Here is a 10,941-nt window from a genome sequence, read left to right on the forward strand (position 1 = left end):
AGAACATTGTATTGTGCCACGCCCAACAGAAATAACCCAGGTGGGCGACTTTAAAATCAGGATCTCTTCCGTAGCTAATAGCAATTCCCACCTTAGAGTTTACAAAGACTTATGGGTAGAAAAGCCACACTAAGTAATTTACTACACCGCAAGGAGGCAGAGCTGGCCGCCAAGGTTGAGGGGCTTTCACTCAGCCCCTAGAGCCTGGCACTTTGCACTTGGACTTAAAGCCTCCAAATTGTAAGAATAAACGCCTGTTTGTTAAGGCCATCCCATTTGTGGTATTTTCTTGTTAGAGCGGCACCAGGGAGCCAGAGCATTATCCATTGGTGGTGGGACTGCGAAATGGTACAGCCCTTAGAACAGTCAACCATGGGAGAAAGGAAGGGCAGCATCCGCTCAGAGCTCAGGGGCAGGACTGCATAGGCGAGAAGGACACAGGGAAGAGGTACCCACAGGGAGGAGGTGGGAAGAGAGCTGTGACGTTGTGGGGATTGCAGTCAATGTCATGAGACAAAATGGGTATTAACTACTGTAAGGAAAATGAATTCTCTCCGTGAACTTTCGCCCAAATCACACACACACACACAAAGGCAGTGGGAAGAGGGCTGTGACATCGTGGGGATTACAGTCAATGTCATGAAACAAAACTCTTAAAAAAAAATGGTCCGGCCCTCGGGGAAAATAGTGTGGTAATTCCTCAGAAAAACCAAAAATAGAACCCTAGGATCAGCAATTCCACCCCGAGGTGCTTAGCCAAGAGACTGGAAAGCAGAGAGTCAGAGACTTGTGTATAAAATTCAGAGTATTTGTACATAAAATGTTGGAAGCAACCTAGAGGTCCGTCAGTGGATGAATAGATGACAGAAACGCGGCCCATACGCACAGTGGACATATGAGATGCTCGTGCGTGTACACACAGTGTGGATGGAGCTGGAAGACGTATACTGAGTGCAGTCAGTCAGTGACAAAAGGACAAATGCTGCATGACCTTCCTTATTAATAAAAAGACAAGAGCAGACACATACATAGAGGCCGAAGTTGATGAGTGGTTACCAGGGACAGGAAGGAGGGGGAGAGGAGAGGAGGGGATTGCTGGTGATGGAAAAGTCACATTGATTCCAGGTGGGACTGCACTGGTGGTTATTGGAATTGCTGTCAATAACTGTACACCTGTAAATACTTGAATTGGCAGAAGTCATGTGATAGATATATTTACAACAATGAGGAAAAATCCCAAAAAAGTAGCTGCTGAGGCAGCTTATGTACAACCAAAACCTCATGGGATTTGGTTCCTTGGTTTGGAGGTTTAGAGTCATGGTTTCATGGGACATCACATTAACTGGCCTAATAACATGTATAGGTCTTCTGTTTGACCTCCTAGTTTGTGGCATAGTGCTTCAGGCCTTAAAAAACTTGTAAGTGACCATCAAAGATGTGAAAGTTGGCCTCAGTTTGGCTGGAGGAACAGAGGAAGGAGAGTCAGGAATAGAGAAGGCTGTACAGAAGGTGTGGGTCATGGCCTCCGAGAACAGCTGCCTCCTTTGCCATGAAACCAGAGCTGGTTGGTGCCTGGCTACTGTAACTGAACATTTTGATCAAAAGGGGGAAAATGCAGAACAGAATTTCAACTTCTCAACCTGCATGGTTGAAAGGAGCTGAGGGAGCCTTTGCCCACATGCTTCCTGATCCTGATTGCAAGTTGTAGCCTGTTCCTTAATAAACCACTTAACTGTAATATGGTCTGTGAGTTCTGTGTGGCCACTGCAATGGACTGTTGAACCCTAAGAGGAGCAGAAAGTGCCATTGGGGGACACCTGGGGTCAGAATTGGCAGAAAGATTGGACGGTGGAGGTCTGTCTGACCTCTTCCTCACAGGTATCAGCTTTGGGCTGATCCCGGCCCTTGTCCCCCCCCTGAAGATGGATAGGTCCAGACACGACCACTATGCCACTTTCACACATACACAGTCCCCTACATTTGGAAACCCACCAGGCTGAGTGATTTTTTAGGTTTCTTTTTTTTAAGAAGGAGATTTCCATGAAGGTTATAGAACTGTTATGTTCCAGTTAGAGCAGTATTAGGGACAGTGTATACCAGTGTGTCTGTGGCTCACAGGGTTTGTGGGAAGAAAAGGTTAACTTGAGTAGGAGCTGTTAAGAGGCAGAAGCAGTATCAGGCTTCCTTGAGAAGTTCCTTGTCTGGCTGACATGGGAAGAGGATTTTGGTGTGGATTATCTGGAGTATAATATTCAAACCCACAGCCGTGGAGTCAGTTCCAGCTCACAGCGCCCCTAGAGGACAGAGTGGAACTGCCCCACAGGGTCTCCAAGGCTGTCAATCTTCACAGAAGCAAAGCCCAAACCACACCCACTGCCGTGGAGTCCATTCTGACTCACAGCGCCCCTAGAGGACAGAGTGGAACTGCACCACAGGGTCTCCAAGGCTGTCAATCTTCACAGAAGCAAAGCCCAAACCACACCCTCTGCCGTGGAGTCCATTCTGACTCACAGCGCCCCTAGAGGACAGAGTGGAACTGCCCCACAGGGTCTCTGAGCGTGCAGTCTTTACAGAAGCAGACTGGCACATCTTTCTCCCACAGAGTGGCTGGTGGGTTTCAACTGCCAACTTTTCGATTAGCAGCAGAGTGCTTTAAGTACTGTGCCACCAAAGCTCCTTCTGGATAGCAGTGGGGTGATTTGTGAAAACAATATAAATGAATTATTGGTGGGAAACAAATTGTGCTGTATGTGTTGTAAATTGCGAGTGCGGCAAAAAGACCGTGTTGTCAGTTGCTGTCACCTCATTTCCGACTGCTGGCGACCCTGTCTGTGCAGGGCAAAACTGCTCCGTAGGGGTTTCAGGGCCGTGACTTGTCAGAATCTGATCACCAGGCCTGTCTTCTGAACTGCCAGCCCTCCAGCTAGTAGTGAGTGCTTACCTCTCGGTGCCACCCAGGGACCCCAGCGATGAGATGCTGTCTGTCCTGAGAGAAAGCAGCACAGCCCGGGTGGCCCCGTTCACGGCTGCTCTCACGGAAAACCTCCTCTCTCCACAGAGCCAAAGCCGGCCGTCGGCCCCTGTCCCTCCTGCCTCCTGGCTTCCTCCTGTCAGCGGTTCCTCGGCCCACATGTGCTTCCGATCCTCCCAGGCTCGTGTGCAGAGAACCACCTCCCTCCAGGGGCGTCCAGGCCCGGGCGACAGAAGCAGCAAGAGCAGCAGGGCTCTGCTCCGAGCTGCCGGGGTGAGCACACGGGCGGTCAGCGGAGAGGAGAGCCCTCCAGACCCTGGTGTGGGAGGGCAGGGGAGCGAGAGGGTGCACGGGCTGGCTGCAGCCCGCCCCCCAGACGGGCCACGGGCCCTGGGCAAGGCAGCACGGTGGTGGGAATGGAGCCCCGCTGCGGCCAGAGGGTGAACTGTGCGGAAACAGACAGACAGCGGAAGGCGGTGGAGACCTCGAGACGTGGAGCCATCAGCTCTAGAGAGGATGAGGCAGACGGTGGCCCGAAATCAACCTTCGTCAACCAGAGGGCCGTCTTCCGGGAGAAGCCCTGTGTCTGCAGTGAGGGCGGGCGAGGCTTTAGCCGCAAGTCAGCCCTCAGGCTGCACCAGCCGACCCACTCAGGGGAGAAGCCCCACGTGTGCAAGGAGTGTGGGCGAGGCTTTACCCAGCGGTCAGTCCTGCTTACACACCAGCGGACACATTCGGGGGAGAAGCCCTACGCTTGCAGTGAGTGTGGCCGAAGCTTTACCCAAAAGTCAGGCCTCCTGTATCACCAGCGGACACACTCAGGGGAGAAGCCATACGTGTGCAAGGAGTGTGGCCGAGGGTTCAGCCACAAGTCAATTCTCATCCGGCACCAGAGGACACACTCGGGGGAGAAGCCTTATGTGTGTAAGGAGTGTGGGCGAGGCTTCAGCCAGAAGTCTGGCCTCCTGATGCACCAGCGGACACACTCGGGGGAGAAGCCCCACGTGTGCAAGGAGTGTGGCCGAGGGTTCAGCCAGAAGTCCGGCCTCCTCTACCACCAAAGGACACACGCAGGGGAGAAGGCCTATGTGTGCAAGGAGTGTGGGCGAGGCTTTAACTGGAAGTCCGTCCTCCTCATACACCAGAGGACACACTCGGATAAAAAGCCGTACGTTTGCAGCGAGTGTGGCCGGGGCTTCACCCAGAAGTCGGGCCTCCTCATGCACCAGCGGACACACTCAGGGGAGAAGCCACATGCGTGCAAGGAGTGTGGGCGTGGCTTCAGCCAGAAGTCCGGCCTCTTCATGCACCAGCGGACACACTCGGGGGAGAAGTCTTATGTTTGCACTGAGTGTGGTCGGGGTTTTAATTGGAAATCTGTCCTCCTCCATCATCAGAGGACACACTCAGGGGAAAAGCCACATGTGTGCAAGGAGTGTGAGCGAGGCTTTCGGGACAAGTCGAGTCTCATCAGACACCAGAGGACACACTCAGGTGAGAAACCGTACCTGTGTCTGGAGTGTGGGCGTGGCTTTATCCAAAAGTCAGGCCTCATTGTGCACCAGCGGACACACTCTGGGGAGAAGCCGTACGTGTGCCTGGAGTGTGGCCGGAGGTTTAGCCAGAAGTCAGGCCTCCTTGTGCACCAGAGGACACACTCAGGGGAGAAGCCACACGTGTGCAAGGAGTGTGGGCGGGGGTTCAGCTCTAAGCAGAGCCTTACCAGACATCAGCGGGCTCACTCGGGAGAAGCCCCGTGTTTGCAGTGAGCGTGGCCGAGGCTTGAACGTAAATCATTCTGACACCAGAGGACATAGCATAGAAGCTGTGTGTGTGCAGGGAGAATGGGGGGATTTAGGAAGAAGGCACATTTCACTATGCATCAGAGAACACTTTTTGGGAGAAGCCGTGTGTGGACACAGAGTGTGAGGGACTTTAGGAATGAGCTTTACTACTTCTTAACCCTTCAAAGACCAAATGTGCCAGCTCTGAATTTTTTGTTGAAATCATGTATTTTCAATAATGGTAGACATGTTAAATGAAGTGAAAAAGTGTTTTTAAGGTAATGTGGATTTTGATACAGTTAGTGCATAGTGCCTAAGGCATTTGACTGCTAACCAGAAGGCTAGTGGTTCACACCCACTAGCCACTCCTCAGAAGGAAGGTTGGACTATCTACTTTCATGGTGATACCACCTCAGAAACTCAAGGAGGGGTCGCTATGAGTCGGATCCAACTTGACAGCAGTAAGTGGGACACATACGTACGAAGGGATCTGTGGTGCTGGGATGGTGGGATAAAGCCCATGTCTTCAGATTCACGCAGTTATATAGGTTGCCACTCGATGACAGTGTCCGCTAAAAGTGGGATACCGTCTTCCCATTTAACCCCAGTAGGAGAAAATGTAGATGGGCACTGTGTGTCCCACGGGTCATAAAAACGTTAAACTGGAAGATGCATTTGGGGAGAAGAGTTGTGTGGGCAGGGTCTGTGGATGGAACTTCATTCCAGTGTCCCTCCTCAGCTAGCCCAAGAGGACAAATAGTGGCACCAGAAATCACTGCTCACCCACCTAGAGTTAGGAGGGGTCTCCTGAGGGCCTGTGCTCCGGATGAGGGTGAAGGCGTCAGTAGTAACTATAGAAATTGTTCCACATTCTGTAACCAAATGGAAGAGAAGAGTAGGCGGCTTTCCTTAGTCATCGAAGAATGGTCGACTTACTTTCATACACCCCGTTCCTTTGTTTTGTTAAACTTTCATTGTAGTAAAAATTTTTTAATAAACCCTCACTTGGGCTTTGTTGCTTATCTGTACTGAAGGTACATGGAATTCAAATCGACAGTCCAAGTGTCTTACATGAGCCGGACCCTTAAGGAAAAATAAGTCCTCAATGTACTTGTCGTTGAACCTGGCCCTTTGTGTGGGAGAGGAGTGAGCTAGGGTTTGGAGACAGACGCCAGGTGAAGGGGGGGACTGTCCCACGTCTCCAGGGGCTGCGTTGTGTCTTCTCCTAACTGGTCACTCTTCTGGAACTGCCGCCTCCTGTGGGCTTCTGCGGGCGCTCGCTTGCCTGGTTCCCCTCGTGCTTTCTAGCGTATTCCAGCCTGCTGGAGCTCGCTCCGTCCATCCAAGTGCTGCTGGTCCCTAACGCTCTGTTGCCAGTCCTAGCTCCAGGGTCTTTTTAAACCACCCACTGTCACTCACCTTGCAGTCGTCTTTCCAGAGCCTTCCAGGTTCCAGGGTCAGAGTTGTCCAGTCTTGTTGCTTTGGGCCTCTCGGCTGCTCCCCATGTCGTGTCAACAATGATAGGTCTGAAGACTCCTAACCACGTTTCTAATACCAGGTGCGAGGACCTTTAGCTATGTCCTCAGCCCTCTGGTCCTGGGACCCAGTCCTGCTGGTGACACTGCCACACCATCCTGATACCGGCCGTGAGACGACCGAGCCACGCCACCTCCGTTGGTTTCACTGCAAGGACCTGCCTGGAGCCACGGCCCTTCCCCGTGCTGCTCTTTCGGAGCCCGGCTTGCCCAGTGTGGGGAGACCTCTGCCTGTCCTGGCTGCCACCCCGTGTGCTGGGCAGCAGCCGTGCACCGGGAGGGGTGCCGTGGCCCCAGCAGGTGTGTTTGCCGTGCTGGAGTTTGCTGGGTCCACAGAAGGGGCGTCAGACTTCGAGGGTCAGGAAAAGCGTAGCGTGCATTTGACGTCTTATCAGAGCAGGGCACGGACGACATCAGAGGAGGCCCGGCCACGGCCTCTGCCCACTCCCCTGTAACCCCCATAACACCAGGACTGTGTCTTCTTGGGACCGGAAGCCATGGAAAAGCCATGTATGTGGACGTGTCATGTCTTGGGGTTTGAGAAGGGAGGAGTCCAGGTAAGCCCAAGGCCCCCTCCCAGCTGTGGGGAAAGAAATGTGATCAAGACCTGGGCCCTCCTTGTGAGAAAAGAATGGAAATAAGGACCAAACGGAGCAGGCCGTTCCTACAGAAGTCCCCCATCACTGGTAGCGACCTCAGGCGTGTCCAGGGAAATGTCAGTGTCAGCCCAGCAGTGGCAGGAGGCAGTGGGGTCACGTGTGCAGACCTGGCCAGGCTTTCCCCGGACTACGCTGGCTTCCTCCTCCGTCTCCCAGGAGGGCCTGGCATCAGGTCCCCAGCCATCGTCCATCCCAAGGGAGCAGAACTGGGCTGTGCTGAGGTCTCCCTCAGAAAGTGGGGGAGTGGGTGGGGGAGGGTCGTAGAAAGCGGGGAACAAGGCCCGGCCCCTCCAGCGCCCCCCGCGTTGGCTTTGGCGCTCCAGGAAATGTTTTTTGTTAGGAGCCCTGGGCATCTTTCTGACGTTAGTTAAGTGGACTCGAACTCGGGTTCCTGCAGAAGGCAGACAAGGTCAGCTTATGAGAGAACCGTAAACTGGGGGGACCCGGATGGGGGGTTTTGGCAAACCAGGAAGTGTACGCTCAAGTCACTTCATGGCGTCCTTGCTGGTCTCGCCACTGGGCCTTACTCCAGTCCCAACTCTAGGCACCGTTAGGCATTTTGATTTAATTGTCCAAAAGCTCTGCGCTTTGTCTGACCTACGACCTTGACCTCAGAGCCCGCATCCTTCCTCACCTTCCCTTGGATAGTTGTCTTCATGTTGTTCTGTCCGCAGTCTGATGGAAGGTGGTAGTGGGTCTGGAACCTGAATGTCGGTGTTGGTGCAGAAGCAGTAGTAGCGGCGGTGTGGGGGCCGCCGGTCATCGGCTCCCGCCTTTTCCCTACTTCCCACTGCCTTTGGGAAGCAGGAGGCTGTTTTTTCACTGGGAGAAACCGCTTGCTTTGATATATTTTATGCTACTGAGAATCGTTGGGGTCTTGCTGCCTCTTTTGAGTGCTGGTGCTAATACCCTAGGGGAGTCGCAGCGGGGCTGTCCTTTCCGAGTCTAGGGGACACTTGCCACCAGAGGAGGCTTCCTTGGTGTTTGAGAGGAGCCCCACCTGTGAGAATCTTTTAACTTCACACACGACTGGAGGTGTGTCTGCCAAATGCCGACACGTGAGATTTGCTGCCGGCAGTACAGGAGCGACATGGGGGTTGGAGACACGCTTTGGGGCACGGGGACACTGAAGAGAACGGAAGGTGAGCGTGAACAGCAGGGAGCGAGCGACCAGGAGAAACGTGGGAAGTCAGCAGCACTGGCCCACCCGGAGCGGGCGTGTGCACAGGCAGAGGCCACGCCTCTGGAGGCGTGGTCTGGGAGCCAGCCGGTGCTTGATTGGATGTAGGAGAGGAGGCGTTCCGAGGACTCCCCCTACAGCCTTCCGCCACCAGGAGCAGAAACAGAACCTAAGCCTCAGAACGCGCAACCTGTGTTCGCGGTGCTTGGCTGTCGCGACCCCGTAGTGTGACGCAGCCGGGGCTTGCCACCGGGAGAGGGTCAGCCGACAGCCAGCACCCCCAGGCCCGTGAGGGAGGCCACTGCGATGACCCAGCTCTAGTCCCTCTGCCCAGTAACCATGAGGGAGGGCAGATGAGAAGAAGAACCCCCCAGTCAGCCCACCAAACCATGTTGCTATTTGGCAAAAGGTAACGGAGCTGGTTTTGTAGTTGTGGTCAGTGTATTGAAGGCATACCCCGCGCCAATGCCCGCGCGGGCTTCCTGGTCGCATCCTCTCATCCTTCCTCCATACCCCATCAGGGAAGTACTGTCACCTGCACTCACAGGCGAGGAACCTGACGCGCAGGTCACGGGGTGAGGAGGTGCAGGAGCCGGTCCCAAGCCCAGGCTTCACCCGCACTGATGGCTCTAAACCTCATTCCTCTGCCCCAGACGGTAGTGCGAACATGACGTCCACTGTCTCAGCAGCTCCTGTGACGCTCATGCTCCCTCATTCAGGAGGGTTTGCTGCTGCCTGGCGTGGAGCAGAAACGGTGCTAACGCCTGGGAGTGCGGCAGTGCATCACACTTACCTCCACGCACACGCACGCGCACGCACGCACACGCACACGCACGCACGCACGCGCTGCCCACACCAGAAACAATACCGAAAGCAGTGTCAACACAAGGCTCTCCAAGTTACTGTTCTCAACAGCTGGGCCACCCTTAGCACTGTCAGGCCCTGCTCTGGACACAGCATCCGTTCTCATCCCCCACACCACCTCACAGGCATGTCCTGTTGTCCCTGTCAATGAAGACAAGGTCAGAGATGAATAATCTTGTCCTGGTGGCACAGTGTTTAAGCACTCAGTTGCTCACCTACAGGTCAGCGGTTTGAACCCACCAGCTGCTCTGGGGAAGGAGGATGAGGCAGTTTGCTTCCATGATTGACAGCCTTGGAGACCCTGTGGTGCAGTTCCACTCTGACCTCTAGGGGCGCTGTGGGTCAGAATAGACTCCATGGCAGTGGGTTTGGTTTGGGCTTTGCTTGTGAAGATTGACAGCCTTGGAGACCCTGTGGTGCAGTTCCACTCTGTCCTCTAGGGGTGCTGTGAGTTGGAATCAACTCCAGGGCAGTGGGTGTGGTTTGGGCTTTGCTTCCATAGACTAACAGCTTTGGAAATCATGTGGGGCAGTTCCCACTCTGTCCTCTAGGGGCGCTGTGAGTCAGAGCAAACTAGATAACAGGTGCTTCCGTGATGAGCCCCATAACTGTGAGTAGTCTCTGTGAGTTCTCTGTGGCCATTCCAATGATTACCGAACCCTGCAAGGCAGTGACATGGGAGGGCAGATGGTGTCAGTTTGTAAAAAGGTTGGGGGACGGGCAGCATGGGGGACGTGTGCCACACCTCAGAGGACTCAGCTTTGGGCTGATGCCGATTGTCCTCCCACCTCATTAAGTTCGACAACTTCATATGCAACTGTTACAGGGGGGTCACCATGAGCGCCAGGCAACCCCCAAACCACCACCATTTATGCCAGAAGAACTGCCATCAAGTTAGCTTCTCAGCCCCCATCTTGTGGTGGAAAGAAGTGGGTTGTGTTCCAAGTGGGAGATGCAGGCGTGAGCCCGGTCTCCCTGTCACCCCTCACATCCAGGCAGTTCTCAGCCCACTCTTCATGAGAAGCCCCTTGGTCCTGCAGCGGGTGCCCACCGTCCCGCTATCGGGGTGGGCTGGGACCACGCTGCTGACGGCCATCTGACCTACCCTGGGACCTGACTGCAGTGGAGATGGACGCTCTGAACCTGTCTGCTTGGGCCCTAGAGGGGGATGGATGGACCACGTGGACAGAAAAGGGACAGAGCAAGAAGGTGCCCACAGCAGGAAGAGCACGGCACAGAGAGCCCAAGGTGACACCACAAGGTGCTTTATTAGAGGCTGGGGACACAGGCATCCAATGGCTGCTATAACCTGGGGACAGAGAGGAGGGGGCTGAGGATGGATGAGATGAGAGGGCACCCCTCGTTCTTGCTGGCAGCACACCCCCTCTGGTTCAGCCCTTTGGTTTCTCTCTGGGGACCCTCCTTCTCACTCTTCCAGGCTTAGCCAATTAAGCTTGGCTCGCCCCAGTGGCTGGGTTTGGGACACCCTGGGGCCCGGCTGACCCACTGGGAAGGAGAAGGGCTCGTCCTGGGTTTGGGATGGGTCCCCACCCACCCCACTGGGAAGGAGACAGCTCATGCTGGGTCTGAGACAGGCCAGGCGGCCCACCGGGGAGGAGAAGGCCGTGTCTCGTTTGCACACGGGGAGCTGTGCTCCAGGCCCAGCCCAGGAGGGACACGGCACTCACTGGATCTCGCGGAACGCCCGCTTCTCCACCAACTTCACTTTGTACTTGTGCTTGAACCTGGGGAAGGGAAAAGGGGTGGTCAGTGACCTGGATGCCCCTCACAGTGGGAGTGGGCCCCCGTCGTCCCTCACCGGCCCCACCCCCACGGCGCAAGCCCTCACTTGGCTCTCTCCCGGGGCTCGATCATGTTCCTTCTCTGGAAGCTCTTGAATTGGTCGCGAAGGATGTTGCCCTCGGGCTGCGGGACAGGAGAGAGGGCA

The 10,941-nt window shown here is 54.9% G+C and overlaps 1 protein-coding gene across 1 annotated transcript in view; it reads left to right on the forward strand.

The window, feature by feature from the left end:
- Positions 1-4,740, forward strand: part of NOP53 (NOP53 ribosome biogenesis factor) — a 74,766-nt gene extending 70,026 nt beyond the window's left edge. The window contains exon 8 of the mRNA XM_007943033.1: positions 3,152-4,740. Coding sequence (XP_007941224.1) covers positions 3,152-4,740 — 1,589 coding nt within the window. The remainder of the gene's footprint in view (positions 1-3,151) is intronic.
- Positions 4,741-10,941: the final 6,201 nt, after the last annotated feature.

This window comes from Orycteropus afer, unplaced genomic scaffold (assembly GCF_000298275.1).
Source record: "Orycteropus afer afer isolate SDZICR_OR568_19922 unplaced genomic scaffold, OryAfe1.0 scaffold00099, whole genome shotgun sequence".
Lineage (NCBI taxonomy): Eukaryota > Metazoa > Chordata > Mammalia > Tubulidentata > Orycteropodidae > Orycteropus > Orycteropus afer.